The sequence below is a fragment of the Lissotriton vulgaris genome, chromosome 1_1 (genome assembly GCF_964263255.1).
Source record: "Lissotriton vulgaris chromosome 1_1, aLisVul1.2, whole genome shotgun sequence".
Lineage (NCBI taxonomy): Eukaryota > Metazoa > Chordata > Amphibia > Caudata > Salamandridae > Lissotriton > Lissotriton vulgaris.
This window is the reverse complement of record NC_141685.1, coordinates 1,777,866,612-1,777,891,097: the sequence shown is the minus strand read 5'-3', so window position 1 is coordinate 1,777,891,097 and position 24,486 is coordinate 1,777,866,612. Positions and strand designations below refer to the sequence as shown.

Sequence of the window (24,486 nt, the reverse complement as noted above, 5' to 3'; positions counted from 1 at the left end):
ATATTCCAGTTATGATCCATGGCTGGAGACAAGGTGATACTAAATAAGTCTTTTTCAGAAAATTAATGAATTTGTTGCTTATGGGAACCTGGAGCTGTTGTTGTCTCAGGTTCACTGGGATCAAGAGAGAAGGTATCAAAATCAATGAAGTAGCCAGATGCAGTTCAATCAATCTTTGGTAGCTCAGCAGGTTGTGTAGAACCGGTTAGTATCTCTTGTCAAGCCATATTGATGTAAACATCGGTGGTAGGCAAAATTGATATTTGTATTTCATTTGTAGTTTGAAGTTCTGTTTCCAGAGGAAAGAGTTCCATTTCATTGTTGGAAATTCCATCATTTTGTATTAGTGACTCTTCAAATGCTATGAGTCTCTCTATCTGAACTTCTTGTATGGTAGCGAGAGGAGAGCGTCAGCTACTCAAGAGCCCACGAGGCCTACTATTCAGTATCGGCCACATAATGTGTTTTGATCAGATCATTGTAGATGAATCTCTTTTCTTTTTTTCCAGCAAGAGGCGGAAAAAGAACTGTTCTTGTTCCTTCGACAGTCAGGACAGGTACAGGCTTTCTGTATGAAGGCCGAACTTCTGTCTTGTCCTTGATCTTTATTCTGACCAGATCCCCGATTTTTGGGATCCAGACAGGTCTTGCTGTGGCTGAATTGACTTCCCCAGTGGTGGTGCCTTTTACTTGCACGTTGCTTAGTAGTGCCCGGGATTCATTTAGATCCTGTAAAACAGCCAAACTTTTAGTGACATCAAATGGTTTTTCATCGGCCACTGTGCTTTCATAATTGAGATCAGGTACCCACATTCTTGTCCCAAATAGGACCTTGTAAGGAGTGACAACCCCTAGAGAACTTCTTGGCATGTTATTAAGGGCTCGCAGTACCCCATTGTGGCGTTTCAGAAGGAGGGACACTGAGACTGGAGCGTGGTAGTGAAGGTTTTATTCTAATAAAAGTCTTTTTTCTCCTCTGAGTGAGTCGTTCCCTGGCTAAGGCTTCGGGATCCAAGGTGTCAGCTAGGTTGGTAGACCTCCCGGGACTTGCATGTCTTCGCTCCCTTTCACTGGTGACCCGGTCGTCGTCCCTCGCGATGTTCCAGCGCCACATGCGGGGAGAAAGAGCACTCTTAGTATGGCTTTCGGGTCTTAGCTTTCCCAGGGGTAACCATGGTAGTGAGGACACCGGTGACTCTATATACAAGTGAGCTGACTATGTACAATGCAGTTGGACGGTGTATGTGAGGGAGCACGGTGAGGAGAGGTCGGGGAGGTAAGCGGTAGGGTTCAGGGAGGTAGGAGGGGAAAGGAAGCATGGGGAAACAAAAAGGAATGGAAAGGCCAGGAAATTATGTACAAATTTACAAGGAAGCGCCCCGCCTCCCCAGCCACCCTGCCACACGGTGACGCACCTGGGAGAGCCACACTCCTCCACGAACGTGGCTGGGCGCTGCGTAGTATCGTTGGCCTCCAGGCTCTGCTACTCACTCCTCTGCAATTCCTTTGGTCTTCTTCACGTCGTCTCGCTCTCTGCTCTTCTCCTCCTCAGTGCCAGGACACACCGCTCTTCCATCTTCCTGTCCTTTTAGCGAAGCCATTGGTTGCACGTCATCCGGGGGCTTGTCTGTGACTCCGAAGCTGATTGGCTGACACAGTAGTGACTCGACTGGTGGGCGGTCCTCTTCTCCCTCAAAGCCGGCCCCGTAAAAGGAATAAGTCTCTCCTTTTGACTCAGGTTGATTCCACCAGCTGTTGGATTCCGTCTCCCATTGATCCTGAGACGGCGAAAGAGAGGTAGGGCGTGAGACAGTGTTCCACCATTCTTGCACCGGGGAAGGGTTCGATTCCCGGCCCGCCTCCCAGCTACACCCATATAAGTGATTGACCCTACTACCACTTGAACCTAATACTCTTGCTGTTAAAGATTGCTGTAAGTCTCTGTTTTTCCTCTACACGATCTAATTTCCCTCAGAATGGTACAGAGAGGAGTAGTGCAATGCTACACCAAAACCTTCCATGACTTCCTTGTAAGCCCTAGAGCTAAATGCGGGGCCAGATCCGAGTGTAATGTGCCAACTGCGTATGTCCCTATGAAGACTCGCAAATCTTTTATAACAGTTCGAGCGTCTGCTGAGCGCTGAGGCAATACCCATAGGAATCTTGGAGCATGAATCCACTGCTACCAAGATATACTAGTAAGCCCCATCTGATTGTAGCGGGCCGCAGTGGTCCAAATGGGGAACAGCCATGACAACGCGGGGATTACCCCGCACTACCATTACAACACGGGGATTACAACGAAAGTCGTTACAATTACTTTCGCTGGAGGGCGCTGTTGGATAGGGAATAGTTTAATTTTCTATCCAACACCTTCCCTACTGTCAACGTGGGCTGGAGTTGGAATAGAAAATTAAACTATTCCACTATCCAGCGCCCTCCACCGAAAGTTGTTGTAACGATTTTTGTTGTAATCCCTGCGTTGTAATGGCACGCGTGGTAATACCAAGCGTTGTCATGACATACAACCGGTCCAAATAGACACACGTGAGTGGTCTATCTGATATAGGTAGTGGTGTCTGCGCAGGACGTGCTACAGTGGAACCCTTCATCTGCTGACAGATGTTGTATTTTAAGACAACATTTTTCATCTGTTTTGTTAAACCAGGCCACCAATAGCGTTGTTTTAGTAAAGAAACTGTCACGGTAATACCTGCATGTGCAGAACCTAGACCCTCATGTGCAGCTAGGAGTAAGCCAAATATGCGATCCATGTTTGGTATTACTTTATCCCCCACTGCTGGAATCCGAGCATACGGAATGTTGTTTGTATCTAATTTAGAGGAGTACTTGAGTGGAAAACCTTTTGGTAAGGCTGTGCTACTTTTGTGTGAAGCAATGACAGCTACCATTATCTGTCCGTCTAGTCTAGTTTTTGAATGAGTGATTGCAGATACGGCAGCATTACATACTGCCTCCTTTGTGCTTCATCAGCCAACTAATTCCCTTCAACGTGAATGCCATCACATTGGTGACTCAGCGTGTGTATCACGTGAGCTCTTGGTAGTTCGTTTTTCAACTCAGCTACCTGTTCCCATAGCATTTTATGCTTAATTGTGCCACTTTTTGAGTCTTTAAACCCATTTTGACCCCAGTAGTGAATATATTCATTACATGAAAAGAATCGCACACTATATGTGTGGGGAATTCTCGATCCGTATTTATTACTGCCAGTAATAGGGCTTTTAGTTCTGCCAGCTGAGCCGTGCAGTCTCCTAGAGACTGTGTCTTTGTATCACTGGGATGAAACTTGCTATCCCGCATATGACCCTTAACAATTGCACATGCGGAGCTGTATTGCTGTTTACTTTATGCGGCCGGCTGAGCATATCCGTCTGTGTAACTAATGTATTCATAATGATCTAGAGGCATTATTTCATTTGGTAGAGGATAATCTTGTTCATATTGCAGGAATGCTTGTGTTTTTAACCTTGGGTCATATCTGTATCCGTTGCAGTGAGAGAATTGGCCCATTGTATCCATCTTGGATGTAGGCCTTAAGCATTAGGAACCTTGCCTTTGTAGCAGCCTCTAAGGCTATTATTGGAGTTACAACAATTATTCATTTCTCCTGATCCAGTGCTCTTTCTCTTGCTACAGCAGTCTGTACTGCTGTAATTATTTGTTCTGTAGAAGCAAAGCGGATTTCAGCGTTTGTGTACTAGTGTGACTTGTATGCGATGGGTACTGTTTTGCCTTCTTTGAAGGTTAGGTAAGTGTACCCAGATCACAAGATTACATACGTTTATGGGTGTCTGCAAGTGTTTTGAAGCTATCATGTCAGCTTGTAGGGTACTAAGGATATCTGTGTGTTCCTATGTGCAATGCCTAACTGAAAAATCAGGTCGTATTAAGTGGTAGAAAGGTTTTACTTTTTCTGTGTAATCTAAAATGCATCTTCTGTGAAAATGTAAAAATCCCAATATGGATTGTAGGTTTTTCAGCGATTTTGGAGGTCGAAGCAGCGCACACTTTTCTAAAAAATTAACTGCCAGGCTTTTTCATTCACTTGATATCTTGTATCCCAAAAATAGGACATTTAGATGTGCTTTTTGATTTTTTAAAGGTAAATTTGTAGCCCTCAGAGGCAAACCGCAACATTATGGTGCTCTCCCTGGTCAAGTGATCCTGTAAATCGTGGGGCGTGGCCACGGAGGCAACCAAGATGGCTGCCTCTGCTTGAAGCTCCGCTGGTCGGGCTTCCAACTATCCATTTTTCAATGTTTTAACTCACTCCTGAGCCCAGCAAAATTACTCCATTCGTCTGCAGCCCTCATTAGCAGCCTTCCGGTGCCCAATTGGTGTTTTGCGAGGGTGTGAGGCACTAGAACGGCAGAGGGGATTGGGGGGCCAATGCCCTCTCCCTTGAAGACCCTATCTGAGGCCGGCCTGGTGGTGGGTGTCGCGCCTGTGGGGTCCGTGCTGCCTACTGCGCTCCCTCGCATTGGTCTGTGCGCCCCCTCCCTCCCCCATCTTTTTCGGAGCTGGGCCGGCCTGGATCCCGGTCTCCGGGACGCGCTTTCGGCTCTCGGGCCTTCTGCGTGGTCCCGGGCCTAGAGTTGCGGTCATCTCCGGTATGCGGGGGGTCTGGGACGGGCGCCCCGTGTGCCGCGGTGGAGTGTGGTGGTGGGTCCTGTGGGGGTGAGTGCCCTCCCTTGCCCTGTGGCGGCCCCGCCTGTTCCACATTGCCTCCACCCCGGCCGCAACGCTACCTTTCCCTTCTGCCCTGCTGCACGCGATCCGGCTTCCAGCGCATGGCCATCCTGCGGCCCTTATTGAACAGCACTGCTTCCCGGTCTCCCTGGGCCCCCCTCCTCAGTCATTTGGTGATTGGTACTGACGACTGCCACACGTGTGGGGAGGCTTCAGTGATTGCCTGATAGCTGTTCTTTCGTGAACTTACTGCCCTCCACCGTAGCGCCATTTTGGGACATGAAGCTTTCGCCCTGTAGGAGGACGAGCCATCTAATTTCGCTCCTTGGCCCTAGGCGCTGCAGCTCTACGCCCCGGCCATCGCTTGGCCGGACTGTGGATTCTTCACGGGCCTTGGTATTGGCCCTACCTGCTTCGTCACGAGTGCTCCTATTGCGCCAATTTGGCTACCTGCGCTTCTCTCATTAACTTTTCCTGTTCTTTGATTGTGGCTTTTAGTGCTCCTTCTCTGGGCCTAGATTCCTACCTTGTGAGTAGAGACGCCTATCCCTGCTGTTTTACCACTCCGCCACCGCCTGTCACCTTCCGCTTCGCACTATGGGGAAGAGAAATCCGAACCAACGTAAGCTCAGTTTCGACAAAGCTTCCCTCGTCACCTCTGATGCCCCCCTCCCCCCCGGCTCCTCCATCGGCGTTGTGGATTCACGGGACGACGCAACTTCTTTGGTCACTGCCATGATGAGTGAGATGAGAGCTGGTTTCAAGTCGCTTGACAGCCGCTTTGACAGCCTCAAGCAAAAGCTGGCTGACATGGGGTCTAAGGTGCAGGCTCACGACCGGCGTTTGGATGTGGTGGAGTCCAGAGTATTGGATATAGAGGACGGCACCTCCAAATTGTTGAAATGTCTGGAGCAAGTGGAGAAGATCCTCAAAGATGTGGCCATCAAGAACGAGGACCTTGAAGCGCGTAGCCGACGCAATAACCTCTGCATCCTTGGCGTGGCAGAGACGACCTCAACTGGATGCATGGATATCTTCGTGGAAAAGTTACTCATTGATCTGTTTGGCAGAGAAGTGTTCACACAGGGGTTTGTGGTGGAGTGGGCCCACAGATCTCTGGGGCCCCGTCCTCGCCCCGGCCTACCTCCACACCCCATCATTGCAAGACTCATGAATTTCCGTGATTGAGATGCTGCTCTGCTTGCAACGCGCGAGAAGGGTGAGGTCCAGTGGCAGGGCAGTACTTTGTCTTTTTTTGCGGATTTCACCTTCATGGTCCAGGAGGCACGACTTAAGTACAATGGCGTCAAGGCTACCCTGAGGAACCTGGGCCTTAAGTATGGAATGCTCTATCCAGCGCGACTAAAGGTGGATGTTGCTGGCAAGTTTTGCATTTTCGACACCCCCACGAAGCGCAGGAGTTCTGCCAGGCCTATAAGAAAAACGGGTCGGGCGCTGCAATCGCTCCTGGTTCGCTCTCTCCTGTGCATGGCGACTCCCAAAACAGAGTAGAACTCTTCACGGATCCAGGGTCTGGCTGATGATTCACTACTTCATATCCTTTTAATTTTGCTGTGTTACCTGATCTCGTACATTTCTACTGCTCATTCGTGACTTGTCATATGGGTCTGCCTGACCGTCGTGGCGTTGCTGCCCCCCATGGCGGATGCCTTTGATTTCTTGATTTTTGTGTTTTTTTTTTAATTGCTTATTGTTTTCCTATTTGGTCAGTGTCATGCACATTACGATGTTGCGCTAAATTGGTTCAGTGGGTTCGCCTCTTGGGGGTCGACAAGAGGCTGGGTGGCGGGTGGGGGGCGGGATTTTGTTTTGTTTTTTTCATTTATGATTGTTGCATTGTTTATTATGCTCTCAGGTTGAGATTGAATAGCGCGCACTTCAGATTATCTTTGATATTGATTCTCGCATGGCCAAGTTAGGCCTTCAGCCCGGGTCTTCCGGGATTTCACTGATGTCCTGGAACGTTCGGGGCTGAATAATACTAAAAAATGTAAACAGGTTTTCAACTACATCCTTAGACACAATGTTGATATCGCCTTCCTACAGGAGACACACTTGTACTCTTCTGACTCCTCTCAGGTTGCCAGAAACTGGGGCTCACATCGTTTTTTTCCTAACTATAGTAGATACTCCAGAGGAGTAGCCATATTTATACACAAGCGAGTACCGTTTGCTCTTTCCAACACCACGACTGACGAAGAGGGCCATTATTTGATAGTCACCGGGACTCACACTGGTCGGGATCTATGGCCCCAACGTCGACTACCCTTCCGTTTAATAAAATCTGCAGGTGCACCTTCTCACTCTCGAGCCTGGACTGTTGGTTGTAGGGGGTGACTTTAATCTATTGATGATTCCCACTTGAGACAGCACGTCCACCTCCCCCGATACTAAAACTAGATCACACCTGGTTCTGCTTGACATGTGCGCACACTTCTCCTTAATTGACATCGAGGAGAGGCTACACCCACATCTCCCTGACTTTACACATCATTCAGGGTTCCACAATACCTGGACTAGGATAGACTACTGGCTCCTCTCTCCTGGGGTACCCAGTTGGGTGGAAAACCTCCTCACACTCCCTCGCACACTATCAGACCACTCTCCAATAGTTCTTAAATTAATGGTCCCGAGACTGGGTGGATTTGAGAGACAGTGGCGATTTCCCGGGAGGGCACTATCTGACCCCGTCTTTACCGAGGAAGTCCGGCAGGCAATCGAGGAATATTTCGACCTCAACACTGGGTCGATGGCTTCCTGGGCGGTTCTTTGGGAGGGGTTCAAGGCATACATTTGTGGAGTTTGCATTGCTAAACATGTAGGTGTGTTGAGGGACATTCGCTCCACACTGTCCCGTATTGAAAAAGACATTGCTGCGTTAGACAGGGAACTATTACTGATCCCCTCCAGTGAGCAGGAGACCAGATGTTTGTCATTAATGATGGGCTTTAGAGATGAAGCAGACAGGGAACTGAAGTTTCTTACCAAATAATTCGTAGCGCGTTAATATGGTGAGGGCGACAGGCCCGGCAGGTTACTTGCTCATCTACTTCGCCCCCCTTATAACTCGTCTTACGTCACAGAAATTGTGGGTCTACAGGGTGATTTACTGGATTCCACGCCCGAAATTTGCAACACCTTCCTTTCCTATTACAAAACTTTATATACGTCCACACTGACGGGCGACTTGAGGGATCAGGGTGACTACCTCAACGAGATCGCCATGGTCTATCTGGAAAAACATATGCAAGAATTTCTGGCTGCGCCCATCACTCAAAATAGCATAGTCGAAGCTATTGATGCGTTGAGGGGTTTTACGGCGCCTGGACTAGACAGCTTTTCCGCCGAGTTTTACAAGGCCTTCAAAAAAACCTTAGTCCCGCGATTAGTGGAAGTATATGCCGAGGCACTTGAGACGAGCTGTCTACCCCCCAGGTTCAGAGAGGCGGTCATTATTTTTCTCCCCAAGCCGGGCGGAGACTCCAAATTATGCAGCTTGTACAGGCCTCTCTCTTTCTTAAACCTCGACTATAAGATTCTGGCTAAAGTTGTCGCCATCCGGCTTTGCTATCATATCCTCAGCACAGTCTGGTTTTGTGCCACATCTCTCCACTTCTTTGAACTTGAGGACCCTGTTTGCTGTCTTACATCAAATAGACCCCTCCACTCCGGCTGCGGCGATCCTTCTTGATGCTGAGAAAGCGTTTGACTCTTTGGAGTGGCCCTTCTTCCTGTCCATCATGGGACACATGGGCATGCCAGAATGCTTTGTCTTCACTGTGGCGCTATTATATACTGCTCCTACGGCTAGACTACACCTTAATGGCACTATTACAGAGCCATTTTCCTTGTCCCGCGGCACACGTCAGGGGTGCCCCTTATCCCCACTACTTTTCATTCTAGCGATGGATCCTCTGGTCCGTCATTTTCAGGAAAAGCATGTGCACCGGGGGCTCCAGTTCCGTACTGGCCCTCTCCTGATCTCACTGTATGCGGACAATACGATTTTGTATGTCAGGATGCCTCATATAAATCTAGACCCCTTATCTTGGAAATAACCCGCTTTGGCAAATTCTCTTGCCACCGCATCAATTGGCACAAATCAGTTATTTTTCCGCTTACCCCTAGCACTTCAGTTTGGAATTGCCCCTTCTCCCTTGAGTGGAGTCACGATTCAGTCAAATATTTAGGTGGTCATGTTCATTTGGATACCGCCGCCATAATTAGATTAAATTATGGTGGTGCAGGTAGTTTATTGGAGAGCCAGGTTGAGAGGTGGATTCGCCTCTCTTTGTTTATGGCAGGGCGTATTGCCATAATTAAAATGGTTGTCCTCCCTTGATTTTTATATCTTTTTAATAATATCCAGATACCTCTTACCAAAGTTTTTTTTTCCCAACTGCGCTCTTTGTTTTGCGCTTAGTTTGGGGAGACAAAAGTCCACGTGTCGCCTGGCGTGTAATGACTTTTCCATATGAAAGAGGCGGATTCGGCGTTCCGATTTTTATCTCTATTTTTTAATCGCACAATGTTCCTACGCGTACCCTTGATTCCACCCAGATGCTCGCATTTTGTATTTAAAACCTGAAGCTGATTTGGTCCTTGCTGGACTCCTCTCTACTGTACTTCCTAAGGGCTTCCCACGTGACCCGCGGGACATACAGACTGTCTTGTCCACTTGCTGGGCCTGGGACAGATTGCGTAGGCTTCTTGGCCTGGACCAGTTGTATTCCCCCGCCCTTCCTTTGCCCAATGCTTCTTGGTTCCCGATCACCGGGGAATTAGTTGTCAAAAACACATTGGCTAAATTCCACATTCATACCATTGGTGACATCTTTCCTGAGGGCCACGCTTTTTCCACATCTGAGGACCCTCGTTTCACTGAACGCTCATTCATGGACTCCTTTGTTTTGACTAGATTACGCTCCATGTTGCGAACTTCGTTTCCTTCATTTCCATTGGCTCCTGATACTGCTCTCCCGCTTACGCTTCTCATCCAACCCCCATCGGGGGCACACATGCTTTCTAAATTATAAATATTGTGCAGTGCCTCAATCCCCGCTTTGGACGCTAAAGTTCGCGTCGCTTGGGAGGAGGATCTGGGGAAACCCATCTCAGACATTCAATGGGAACAGTGCTGTAAGGCTACGATGGAAATTTCCCTGAACAGTAGACACAAACTCATCCCTTTTAAATTTCTCCGTAGGCTGTATCACACCCTAACACGCTCACATAGAATAGACCCTAGTCATCCCCACCACTGCCCAAAGTGCAAGGCCCCCTTTGCCGAATTTGCCCAACTCTCTTGGACCTGTCCCCTTCTCCATGATTACTGGTCCCAGGTACATCGTATTTTCAGTGACATTTTAGGCATTAACCTGGTCCCCACTCCAGAAATTGCATTGCTGGGCTATGTTTCCATTTCCCACGCGCTGTTCGAAAGCTTGCTGCACTGGGATTCTTGCTGGCGAAGAGGGAAATTGCATAACTATGGTGTGATAGACGACCTCCGAGATTGAAGTCATGGCTTGGGAGTATGGCCTTTTGTAATACTAATTGTGTGGAGTACTCTACACAGGTCCCTAGTGTGTCCAGACCTGTTGATATTTGGGGGCTATATCGCTCCTACATTACCAAGATTGCTGCTGACCGACAGTCTCAGACAGAAAATCACATAGTTCCTGAGGGGATTGGCTGATGTACCCTGCAATTGTTAACAATATACATCTGTTTTATATTCGCTTGTTTTTTTGCCCCTTGATGTAATTTTTGTGGGACTGAGTATCATGCTATTACATATATGATGTAATGTTAGTGTGGTTGTATATGCCTTTATTTTCTCCTTCTTCATTTCCTGTTTCTGTGCCTTCTATTTCACATAGCCCTCCATTTATACAGTTCATGATTTTTTTTAGTAGCCCGAACGATGTACCATGTATTAATGTATGTTTTGTATGTGCGCTTTCCATTTTTGAAACCATTCCCCCGCTATGATATGTAACGTGAAATGCATCATTATCTTATTATTTGAAAATGATAAATGAAGTTTAAAAAAAAAAGTGATCCTGTAAATCAACATCCGTCAGATAAATATCATCAACATAGGACAATGCTTCTTCATCCAAGTACCCTGTTACCCTTGCATAAAACAACCTGGGGATATTCTTATACCCTTGAGTGAGTTGACAAAATTGACTCTGAGAGCCTAGCGTGGTAAATGCTGTTAGATACCTGCATTTACATGCTATATTTTGTCAGAAGAATCCATTTGAGACATCTAGTGTTGTTTTGTATTTTGTTTCGCACGATGTGATTCATTATTACGGCGTTGTGTGCATTCTGTGCTGCAAATGTTTTAGCGCATGTGTTCAGATGTCTGGAGTCTAAAACTAGGCGATATGAATTATTGTGTTTCATTATGGGAAACAAAGGATTATTCATTGAGGATAGTTTCAATTACACGTTGGTATTCAAGTTGATCTCTTCTTGTTTTCATTTCTTGTTTTATTTGGTATTGTCACATTGGAGTTGGGTAGTTTTTACGCGGATTTTAGGTATATTGGAACGTGGTCGGAAAAAGCTGGTAAAGTGACTGTTTCTTGCTTTGGGCAATCCATAACAATTTTAGGTGGCCAAACTTTTACAGCTAAAAGGATGTCATAGCCATAAGTCAGGTTCTCCCAAAAGAAACCGTTAAATATTCTGGGTTTGGTCCCCTCCATTTGGAGTGTTATTTCATGTAAGCTCTGTGGGACTCTTACCCTTATTTCAGATGTTTTCACTGTGATGTACTCATTCAACTCCACTGTCACCAGAAATTCAAGTTCTGGCGAGCTTTTGTTACTTCTGCTGCGCTGTCTAGCATCGTCAGAGCCCATTCCCCGTTCAGAATTCTCGGCATGTCTAACTTTTAGACCTGCTACTTTCTTCTTCTTAAATTGAGGTTTTGATTTTGGCTTCTCTTCTTTCTTGGAAGGATAATCTGAAGTGCGTGGCGTGTCTCTGGACTTTGTACACTCTTCTTGTCTGTGTTCTGATCGTCCTTTTCTCTCGGAGTTTCTTGGTGAACCCTGAAAGGAACAAGAGGAATGTGTATCAGTATCCTGATACCTGTCAGGTTTTTTAATGTTATCTCTTTTCCTAAAGTTTTATCTCCTTTCAAAGGGCAACTGTTGAGGAGACCCACTCTAGATAGAGATCTATTTTCTCTAAACTTTTGGTTTTTATTGTTATTATCCCATTTATTCTTGGAAGAACCAGGTGCTTGCTTTGTGTTATCCTTTTCAGGACCACCCATGAGTTGAGGTTTTGTTGCTCTTGCTCCCAAACAATCTCTACCCAATTCAGCATAGGTGTCTGTGATAATTTTAGGTAATTCATGTTCCTGTTGTAAAGGAGTGAAATCTCTCAGGGGTTAGCCGATTGCCACTGCTGTTGCCTCCCCTTTTCTATTTGCTAATATTATAGCTGATACCTGGGCAAAAATACCTAATAATTTCATCCCTAAGTTTAGAGCAGGCTCAACTCCATGATCAGTTTGTATTTTTCTTAATACGTCTGGTATTACTGCTAATGAAGGGATACCACGAGTTCTGGTAGGTATGGCAGCAAAAACTTACCCCAAGTGATACATTCCTCCATCCGGGGGGCTTTCCCCATTGGCAAGCAGATCGTTAGCATTCTGTGTTTTTCTTGAGGGCTTGTGTGCGGAAATACTGCCTCTAGCTGTGTTATTTTCTGAGCTATCCAGAATGGTATTTGCTCTCATTTAGTGGGCATTTTACCCATAACTGCGTATAGCATTTGTGGTGTAATTTTAGTTGTACAACCCTGACTTTGTGCTGTCTGTGTAGCTCTTGTTGGCTGAAGCATGAGTGTTCTCATCACAAACTGTGTGAGGTTTCTGTAAAGTTTTATTATTTCTTTGTTAAGTGGACGTAGGTCTGCTACTGGCATTGCGTCAATGTCTGTATGCAGAGTGTAGGCCGCTAAGACTGGCCAAGTGGCTTCATCTCTTCTGAGAGTATCTAGTCTTACTTTGTCTTTTGTGTGGGGGAGCGCATCTTTAAACCAGTTCATGTGCTTCCGGTAGGTGAGTGGAACTTCAGTGTCCTCATAAGGACAGTATTTATCTGATGTTTCATCTTCAGTGTTAGAATGAAATGTCTGTGGCATGGCTTGGCGTCTGCCTAGATGGCAGCGTAGAGCAAGAGCTATGCTGGGGCCCATGAAATCAGTCCATTATCAAGCAGCTGCAACCTTAAAAGTACCTGAGTGAGAGCGGACCACCAAGCACAGTTGTTTGGTGTCCCATCATTGAAGCAACAACTCTTACAGACAGAGTTAGACGGTGCGGACCGGCGAGGCTGAGAACCTTAGGGGCCTCCGGAGCCGCTGTACGGTGCCCAAGTTACGAGCTATGCTGCCGCCAGTGTTTCCTGGTACTGTCTTATGCGGCCTGAATTGGAGTTAGTGGGTCCTGGAGATCTTGTGCCGAGCTGCCATACCCACCCGGTAGGAATTGAGGAGCCGGGCGGTGTTGGATGGCAGAGGAGGCGACGGGCGGCTGGTGGGGGTTGTGGCCCCTCGTGATGGACATGAGTGGGTGTTGAGGACGGGCCCCTGCGTCTGACCTGCACAATTCTGTGCTGCTGTGTGTAGCTATTAGCATTGGCCCCAGCTGTTGTGGATCGCACAGCGAAGAGCCATTTATCGACTCGGTGACGCTGGTGGGCCGCGACCGGAACCAAGGGCCTCGAGACCCTGTTGGCGCTGACTGGGGCTCTGGACAACGGCGGGTCTAAATACTGCCTGGAGGTGGTGAAATGACAACCCTCGCTGACATCCTGACCTGAAGGGATCCATGCGTAGTGCTGCTGCACCCGCCTGGTAAGGATTGCAGCGCAAAGTGGTGTTAGGAGGCAGCGGGACTGTTCTGTAGCTGGACTAATTATACCTGGTAGCACGTTGTGGTGGAACTGGGCGGGTGAGATGGACGAGGCCTCCCCGCCTCTATTGCTGATTCCTGCGGTGTTTGGGGCAAGTGGGATTGGACCAGATTGGGTGCCTGTGCCCCGCGGCGTACCTCTCTGGCAGTGGGGTGCCTCTGCGCTGCGGCCTGGGTTGCTGGGTGTGAACTGGTGCCTCCCCTACTCAATCAATTCTATCAGTGCCTTTAGAGGGCCCCTACAACAGCTTGGCCTCTCATTGCCTGTGTGTGCAGCATGGGGCTCCTCGGCCAGTGCTCCCACGCCATGAACCGAGGACCTGTGTGACCGCACTGCTGCTGTGCTGATAGTCCAAAATCCTGCCCATACTCCGGCGGGGTGTAGATTTGAAGCCCTTTCTACACAATGACTTGCAGGACTGCACAATTCCAACTGTCAGGGAGGGGGCCTGGAAACCTTTTGGGGTGTGCCGGCCCTGGGACTATGCATGCAACGTGGCCTGAGTGGACCCTCTGTAGCGTGCCTGGAGTATTGAGAAGGGGTTTGTGGCTGGGCAGCGGACCCTTCCCTGGTTGACGATCGTCATTGATTGCAAGATCAAGAGGCTGGGTCCAACGGACGGAATTGAGGTCGACCGGAGCCCACAGGGTACCCATCTCATACTGAATCTACTGCAGTCCAGTCCTACACAACATGAAGCCTAAATGTGCTTCTCAGGTGCAATCCAACAAATTGGATAAATATGCAGTCCCGAAGCAGCCGGCTGTGGAGGAGGGAGCCGTTGGTGGCCAAGAGGCAACATCCGAACCTTCCCTAAGTTCCATAATGTCGGTCATTCATGTTCTTGGCGCGATGCTCGAAACCAAGATTGACAAAGTCTCTATTGAACTGAACTTAATTTGAGCCGACATGAGCAAGTCCTCGGAGAGAGTTACAGTGGCGGATTCAGCCATATCGGAACTTCAACCTACCACGCGTAAACTAGAAGAGCAGGTCCACCAGCACAAGCAGGTGGCCCTGAAGCTGGAGGATAATGAAGGAAGGGCCCGTCGGAACAACATACGGGTTGTTGGGTTTCCGTAAGGAGCATAGGACCCTAATATGGACCTATTTCTGGAGGGCCTTATATTGAATCATCTCAAAGCAAAGCGTCTGTCTACCTTTTTTACAGTTGAAAGGGCTCACAGAGCTCCGGTCCTTCCGCCGAAGCCGGGGGCTCTCCCCAGAACAATTATTGCCAGGATCCTGAACTATAGGGATTGGATGCTATTTTGCAAGCCGCTCAGCTCCATGGCGACCTCGTGTATGATAACACGATCATTAGATTCTTCCCAGATTTCACTTTAAAGGTACAACAGAAGCGCTGCTCCTTTGATGGCGTGAAGTGTACCCTAAGGGAAAGGAGCATAAAGTTCATGATGTTTTTCCCGGCGAACCTGAAAGTGATTGACAATGGCAGGTCCTGGTTCTTCACAGCACCCTCGGAGGTTCAGGAATGGCTGGATAAGGGTCAATCGCAGAGGACCACACAGAGCCGGGAGGATGGTTGGAGAGACACCCATTTTCGCCTGTCTGCATCATCAATGTGGATAGTTTTAGGCCTACGCAGCAGGGTAGCAGGGTAGCAGGGTAGTAGGGAGGGGGGTTGTTGTTAACGGGGTTTTTCTTTGTACAGTTGTGTTGATCTTGATTCAGAAAGTCATTGCCATTTGCAGTGTTCCGGATCTCAGGACAGTTGGTAACACATTGATACATAGGGGTAAAGGGAGGCAGGAGGTGGGTGGCTTTTGGTTACATGTTCCTCTTGGATGGCTTCACAACACACTAAGAAACTAAAGGTGTTATCGTGGAAGGTTAATGGTCTGGGGACAAAATTAAAAGAACTGTGGTGTTACAATGTCTCCGTCGACATTTCCCGGACGCAGTGCTCCTGCAGGAGACACACCTGAAGGGAAATAATTACCTAGTGCTCAACCGGTTTGGGTACACGCTTGTAATGCATACCGGGTTCACAACTGGTTCAAGGGGGACAGCGATGCTGCTCAAGAACTCAGTGCCCCTAGTGGTACCTTGCACATGGTGTGATCCTTTGTTGCGATATGCTGCATTGTCTGGAATGTGGGAGGGGCATACCCTAAAAATATGCTCAGTGTACATCCCCCCGAGACTGCATGGGGCGACATTCCCAGACCGTAGCAAAATAATATGGGACATGCCAATGGGTACTCTCATCCTGGGATGGGACATGAACGAGATGATGTCTCTGGAACTATACCGAGGCACAAGCTCCCTTAGGACTAGGGAGGTGCGGCCATTGAAAGCTTTTGTGACTGCAATGGGGTTGGTTGACCTGTGGAGATTGCATAATCCCACTGCTAAACAATACATCTCTGTGGCGCACAGCATTGGTCCCGTTTGGATTACATCTTCACACACGCAACCTCTGTTGGACTCTTCCAGGTAGGCTGTCATAGGGCCCGGGGAATATCTGACCATTCCCCGGTGGAGGTGTTCTGGGTGGCCCGGGACTGGACTCTACTTCCGCACTTAGATCCATATTTATTCAATGATCAGGAGTTCCTGGAGCAATTTGAAGAACGTCCCGAGCAATATTTTACAGATAACCTAGGATTGGTGCAATCCGACTGTATATTGTGGGAGGCCCATGAAGCGGGCCAGGGACTTTGTGTTAGAGACTGCGGGAGCTAGACGCAAAGAAAAGAGGGCGCAATGAGACAGTCTGGAGCAGGAGATTACAGCTCTTAAATCTGCATTAGGGACAGAGCGTGGGCAACAGGGTACGTCTACATACACTTCAACTCAAACAAAAAGAGCTCAGAGACTTTAGAGGCAAACACAGCTCGCACACGCTATAGCGACACAAAGACGCATATACAACCTAGGCGATAAAGCTAATAAACTCATTGCATGGTTGGAGAAAAGAAATAGAGGTCGCACCTGGGTCTCTGAGATACGGACCTTGGACGGTACAGTACAGGGGGCAGGGGCAGTCATTGCAGAGGCGTTTGCCCATTATTATGAAGGGATTTACCAGACCCAGACAGATAGGGGGGTGGAGAATTGCATGGAGTTTCTAAGGGATATTGTGTTACCTTCGCTCAATGTAGAGGACCAGGAGGCTACTGATGCGGACTTCTCTATAGAAGAAATTTAGAGCGCAATACGAGACCTACAGTCCGGGAAGTCGTCGGGCACAAGCGGTTTCATGGTGGAACTTTACAAATGTGTGGCAGGGTACCTGGCACCCTACATGCTCCGTATGTTCCAAGAGGCGAGGGCGGAGGGTCAATTGCCATCTGGCCTGAGGACAGCTACTATTGTCGTAATCCCTAAGAAAGGCAGAACACAAGATTGCTGTAGTTCATATCGGCCTATCTCGCTCCTAAACTTTGAGGCCAAGGTATTGGCTAAGGCGCTCACAAATAGACTATCTCTTGTGATACAGTCTTTGATACACCCGGACCAGTCCGGCTTTATGCCTCACAGAAACACCAGACTGAATCTTCGCCGTTTACATGGGGTGATGTATATAGCACAGCAACAAACGGTCAATCAGGCGGCACTCCTCTCACTTGACGCTCATATGGATTTTGATAGTATTGAGTGGCCATATTTGTTTGCTGTACTTGCCAAGTTTGGCTTTGGTCTGGGCTTCTGCACCTGGATTGAACTGCTTTACACAGCCCCGTTGGCATGCTTCAGGGTTAATGGAGCAGTGTCCAGAGTTTTTTGGCTGCACAGTGGTCTGCGGCAGGGCTGCCCGCTCTCTCCAGTGCTTTTTGCACTTGCACTTGAACCGATGCCCTAATGGGTAAGAGGGGATCTGCTGGTGAGAGGCATTGATGTGGGGGGGTGGGAAGAATGTGTCTCCCTCTATGCGTATGATATCCTGCTGTATGCCCAGCTCCCTCAGCAGTCCTTTCATAGACTCATCCATATTATTCAGTCCTTTTGCCATAAACTTCGATAAATCCTTGGTATATACACTTGCAGGGGAACCCCCAGTCCTGATGTCGGCATGTAAGGAGCTCGTTCACAAGGACTCTTTTAAATACTTGGGTATTTGGATTACCAAAACGGAGGAGGGGTTCATGCGACTGAATGTACATTCGCAACTAGACAGACTGAAGGGGGACATGGCCCATTGGCGGTGCTTACCGGTCTCCCTTATGGGAAGGGCGGTCTTGTTCAAAATGATGGCCCGCATCTCCTCTACGCCATACAAAATACACCATTTCATTCTTCCACACAGTTGAATCTGAGCAGCGAGCCTTGCTGTGGGGTGGGGGCTGTTCCAGGTTTGCCCTAAAGAAATCGCAGAAGGGGGTATATGAGGGGCGCTGGCGGAATCGGACATCCGAAAATATTATTGTGCCGCTCAGCTTGTTAACATTAATAGGTGGGTCTTCTCGCCGTCTGACGAGTGCACCTATTGGGTTGACCGTTTCGATATGTGAACGGGCAACTACTTGGCTGCTCTGGGGGAGAAGGGGCACCCTGTCTCTTCCGATACACACTCAGACAGTCGTTATGATGTGGTGGAAGGCGACCAAAATGAATGGTTGGGAGGCAAGACTTACTGAGCAAATGCCACTCTGGGAGGGTGTCTTTCTAAAAGAGGTGAGGTGGCTGCAGGGTTTCCAGAGGTGGATTAGCATGGGTATTGATCTTCTGGGGGACGTGTGGATAAAAGGGAAAATTATAACTTTTGAAAGTCTTCAGACAGAGTTTCAAATGGGCGGGACGGAACACTTCCGATATTTACAGTTGCGACACGCTCTTCACTGCCACCTGAAGAAAGGGGACTCGATACCGGAGTATACACCACTTGAAGACAGACTTCTCCTTGACCCAATGATTGATAAGGCAGTATCCCTCACCTACAAAAAACTAATTAATAGTACACCTGACTGTCTGGGACCCCTGCGGGTGGCATGGGAATCAGTTGTGGGTCCCCTCGAGGAAGATGACTGGCGAGAGACTCTGCAGAGCCCCAGAGAGATAGCGAAACAAGCAAGATTTACATTGGTCCAATTGCACATCCTGCACAGGTCTTACGCCTCAAGAAATGCACAATACCACATGGGTCACTGTACCTCCGTGCAGGCTAAATGGGGTTGTGGTGAGACTGGAACCTTCTTCCACATACTCTGGGCCTGCCCCAAAATTCATGCCTTCCGGGAGGGTGTGGCCAGAGTGATGACATTGGTAGTGGGGGAGCAAGTCCCACTTGAAGCGAGAAGGCATATTCTGGGGGTGACAGGAGAAATAGTATGGCCCAAATGGGCCATGACATGGCTAGCTCTGGGGGTGGTGGCAAAATGTAACATCGCCCATGTATGGGCTCAAGGGTAGTCCCAACGGTAGACTCCTGGGAAAAGTATTTAGATTGGTGCCAACGGGCCGAGCAGGCAGTATATCAGAGTAGAAGATGCCCACACAAATGGGAGAGGACATGGGGGGGCCTGGGTGGGTTACAGAACAGGGCAGTCCCCAGTATCGTAACAGTCTATGTGAACCATATTAGAAGGGTGGAACGGGAGGGCTATTGGGAGGGTTGCGTTGTAGACATGTTCTGTAACTCTGTCGGCCAAACTCACTCTATGTAAGCTATAATGTTTCTGAACCATTTGTTTTCTGTTTTTTTCTTTGTTTTGATTACTAAAAAGAATGTAAAAATAAAAGAATACAATGTCTTTGATTGTGCATCTGCTGGTGGGAATTTAGCCCATGAATAGAATACCTCTGTTCTATATGATTCCTGTGCCTCAATCACGAATGTGACTGTCCCACCCCTAGCCGAGACTTCATAGACTGCTAGTTTTAGAGTAAAGGCAGTTCTAACATTTTCTGAAATGTTGATTTTATCTTCTTCTTCTTCTTCTTCTACTTCTTCTTCCCTGACTACAGCCGACTGTGCTTGCATAGCTGAGTCTTCGTCAGCCATTGTTGACAAAAGTTTCTCAAGGAAGAGTTTCAAGGAAACTGAGATAAAGTTTTATGCACAACAGGATCTGTTTATTCTTCAAGCTTGATAAACCTACAGCCAATACATAAGATATGTCTACTCAGCTGTGGTGGATAGTTCCCTTCCCCCTCCAGACATCTCTGGGGAAATGTGAGTAGGGGTCTCTGAGAATACCAATGCTGAACTACTCAGATTTTACTGTTAAATAAGTACCAAACCAACATTGGTGGCGCCATGTCGTGAAGTCCCTATAAACCTATATAGGACCTCCGCGTTTAGACAACATACGCTATAGGGTTGGTGCCAGACTGATTCTAGACACCCCTACCGGGTATGTTAGCCTGTATACCAGCTACCTCACAGTGCCACTAGAAACCTTTCTTAAAATGGAAAGAATAGTTCTTGGCAACTATCGAACATGACAACCCTGTCCCATCAGGGATCATGGAAACAGTGTACTACTTTTCGCCGAGTCACTCGTGCTCACTTCATCTCCGAGAGATACCCAGAATAAATGGTGGGGACGTTTTTCAATAAGCATTTATTGAACCAGAGTCATTCTAGTGTAAAACAGGTGTGCTGAAAAAATCACTAGACAGTAACAGACATAAATGATTACAAGCACTAACAGAGTAAAAGGATACCATTGTGCTAAAACAATGAATACAGGCAAGTATGTAAAATACATGACAGTAGTAAATGCGTACTCCTACGATGCAGCGCTAACTGGATGAACCTAAATTTACCTAGCATGTATGTGGGTGTAAAGCCAACAATCCCTCTAGGGTAAAGTCAATCCCATTACCTGAAGTGAGAGACTATGGGACCACATCTTGGTCTCGAGATGGACACCCTGCAAGGGATGTCAGACCACTGCGAGCATTAGTGCCTGCGTACAGGAGCTTCAGATTTTGCGTCAGTGTGTTGGCATGAAAGTCCTTTTCCCCTCTGACTAACTCAGCAGGGTATGGTATATATACACAAAGTGGTACCCCCTGGGGATATACCTTGCTGTGTCATGTCGGACTAGGATGTCAGAAGGAATGACCCTTATACATAGTTATTATGCAGGAGATGGTAGGCCTGCTGTCCTGCTGTGATTCCAAGAATCCTCATGCATAATGAATGAGGTTTAAGCTTTTCAGAGAAAACCCTATGTCATCCTTAGGCATTACCATAACTAGGTAAAAGGTCACTACTAAGAACCGTTATGCAGTGTAATATCAAGGGAATGTAGATGAATGGTGCATTCATTACCTGAGCCAATATTGGGGTACTAATAGGGAACATAACATGGTAAGCATGGACTAGACTCCCACACAGCCAGATAAAATAACTAGGGACACATGATGATGTATCACTGTCATGCCAACTCAGCTAGCAAATTTCCCTCATAGTGCCAACACTCACAATAGCATAGCCTACTAACCAGATATGCTGAGCTGAATAGTGAGTAAACGTGTACGAATATGATACACCTCTTCAAAGTAAATCACCTAAAGGCCTCTAGCTGAACCACTACTTAATTGAGCCCATGGTTAACAATGGAAGGAACCAGCTCCCATTTTTAAAAACCAGAAGCTATTTTTCAACATCCAGCTTTGGGTCAGCACAAGAGCGAGAAAGGCAGAAAAGGGGGAAGCAAACATTGGAAAACAAAGACAAAGTATGTATGAGGGTTAGGGCAGATGAATGTGGCAGCACCTATACGAATGTTTCTACATTGCCTGCAGCCGCGGCCCAAGGAGGGAGTTACAGTGGGGCAGGAAGGCGGGCAGGGGGAGGGACAGGGTGGGGGGGGGTGCTAAAAACTGGCACATGGATAATTGCAGGTAAGTAAACAATTTAATTAATAAAACGAATTTCGTAGCGCGCACTGCATCGCATTTTGCGATGCCAGGCGCGCTACGAAATTCGGACCTGACTTTGACGAGGACAGTTACTACTGGAATTCTACCATTCGGGACATTGTTTCCACTAAAAAAGAAAGAGAGGAAAAGAGAAAAAAAAGGGGAAAAAAGATACTTATCAAAAACTATTTGGAATATTAAACTATGGGAAAGCGTGCAAACTGACTTAAATGGAAATTACCCATTTCTAATACATGAGGATCTGTCATACCAGACTTCTGTCTATATTCATTACAAGCCCTGAAGAAGTCCCTGGATGGGACGAAACGCGTTGGCGGCTTCAAAAGTTTTTATGATGAAAAATAAAGGATGAACTGGAACATAACATCGACTCGTCTGTGAAATAATTCAGCATTTTCTGAATATTCAAATTGCTATATTGTGTGTACAAAGTGTGCTGGGCTATTCTATTTGTTTATGATTAGACCCAGACCGTACAAAAAGAAGAAGTCACCTATAGCCGTATTTTCAGTACTTATGTGTGCATACTTCGAACCACAAATATAACTAGAAAGCACTTTTAATTGTGTTCCAGGGCTTCCTGAATGATCTATGACTGACAATTAATGGAAACAAAGACAGAGAAGTCACATTACAAATGAATACATACTTTTTTATTTATAACCCTATTTAGTGTCAAGACGAGATTTTTACAGGCTCTTTAAAAAACACATGGCTGGCATTTTTCTTTTGGCAACCCTACTTTGCAGGTTATTTAAACAACAAATGGTTTGGCATCTTTCTTTTGGCAACCCTATTTTATATTCCTTTTCACGTAATGCATTCTCGCACTATGGCAGTAAATTTTAAATACAAAGTAAGAAATAGGCAGAGTGGGGGCCCAGGTGGTACTTGAACCAGAACTTTTTTTAACTAAATCTCTGTAACCAGTTTACAAAGGTATGTAAATATGCAAATGGTCTTTAAAGACCTGTGAAAAACAGTGGTGTGCTGGAGATAAGGCTCTAGACACTGCCCAGCCAAGCCCACAACAACTCGAGCTGCAGCAGCCCGGGCTTAGACACACCACAGGAGGGCTGAAACCCTTTCAGCCCAATGGGTGTTGCGCACCTGTGTAAGTATCCATGTGCATATTACGTAAAGCTCTTGTGCAAATGTCTACAAAAAGCAAACACTCTCACAGTTCATGTGACATGACACATGGTAAGAGAGCCAGGCTATGTCAAGGGTGAATGTGAGGCGTGGGTGAATGCCTTGTCTTGCAAACTGAGTACCAAGGAAGATGAAGGAGATCACATAAATTGCACTTGGGCAAGGGCAGTACCGCTCTGCTTACCCTATCAATGTCTACACTTAATGTAAAAGAGGATAACTTTTTACATTGTCATAGCTCCATGTGCCGGAAGTGGTGCAACCAAATTTCCTACTCTGGTCCTTCAACGTTTGCACCCTAAACTTCGGTGGAGCTTAAATAATTTGCAACCAAAATATAGGTATGTTGGTGTTCTATTTTTTGAACCATGACCCCTTTTACAGGATTTACTCATTTTTTGATGTGTACAATGATATGTATTGCCTGACGCTCACCACAAATTTAACACTTCTGTACTACAAACACAATTTAGGTAATTTACATTTGAAGTCCCCACAAAACCCTCTTTTTGTATTCTGATTTGGAGATTATGAGCTGGGTCGCTGGGAATCCCCTGCTTTACCAACTACAGCTACAACTTAACAGATAGATAGATGACAGCTTATAATTATTGCTAAAAGAAAGAACGATAGGCTAAGAGAAAAGGAGGACGTGCGAGTGGATGCATGAGTAAGTGAGAGGATGAATCAGTGAGCGAAACTGTGGGTGGATGAAACGATGGATGGATTAGTGGGTAAAAAGATGGGTGGATGAAAGAATAGAAGGATCTGTGGGTCAAAGTCTAGGACGATAAACGATGGATGGAAGAGTGGGTGGAAGGATGGGTGGGTGAAAGGATGAGTGGATAAAAGGATGGCTGGACGGGTGAAAGGGTGAGTGGATGAAAGGTTGGATGGATGAGTGGGGAAAGGATGGGTTGATGAAAGGATGGATATGTAAATGTATAGGCATTTATATAGCGCACTACTTACCCGGAGGGTCCCAAGGCGCTTCGACCGCTGCGAAACCCTTCCTGGCTTCCCTGAGAGATGGTCCCTTAATGGGTATCTCCAGGGTGAGACCAGGCATCCCCGGCGGTCTGGTGGGGCCGTTAGTGAAGATGAGGCAAGCTAATGCCCAGAGTTGCCGAGTGTGATCGCTGATCAGAGTGGGCACCGAGGCGAGAGAATTATCGAGTCCGCTGACCCTGGTCCAGAAACCTGCCGCGCCGGGAATCGAACCCTGGTCCCGGGCTGTCCTCTGCTCTCGGGTCTGCCGCCTCTAACCAGTGAGCCACACTACTTCAAGTGAAAGTAAGGAAGGGTGAAATGAAGGATGGATGAGTGGGTGAAAGGATGGGTAGATGAGTGTGTGAGATGATGGCTAGATGGCTGAATTCAAGGATGACAGTAAATGGAAAACTAAAAGGAGGGATGGGTGGATGAATAAATGACTGAATGGAAATTTGAGAAGGATGGATGGTAGAATGGATAGATGATGGATGATGGATGAAAGGAGGGCAGAGTAAATTGGAATCTGAGAGGATGGATGGATTGAGGATGTATGGATGGATTGAGGATGGATGGATGGGTGAAGGATGGCAGAGTAAATATAACTCTGAGGCTGGACAAAATGGATGCACACAGGGCATCCAATTACCGCCCTTCACCTCTGCACCCAAAGACATCATATGTGGCGTACCACAAGGATCAACCCTCAGCCCCACCTTGTTCAAAAGCTACTCTACCCCCTCGCAGACATTGTCAGATCCCATGGACTCAACATAATCTCCTAATCAGATGACACTCAACT

The 24,486-nt window shown here is 47.2% G+C and overlaps 1 protein-coding gene across 1 annotated transcript in view; it reads left to right on the top strand.

Moving 5' to 3' along the window:
* The first annotated feature begins 5,985 nt into the window (after positions 1-5,985).
* The window catches only part of LOC147751201 (prolactin-like), a 39,459-nt gene continuing 20,958 nt past the window's right edge, over positions 5,986-24,486 (top strand). The window contains exon 1 of the mRNA XM_086933169.1: positions 5,986-6,094. Within this exon, the coding sequence (XP_086789295.1) occupies positions 5,986-6,094 (109 nt within the window). The remainder of the gene's footprint in view (positions 6,095-24,486) is intronic.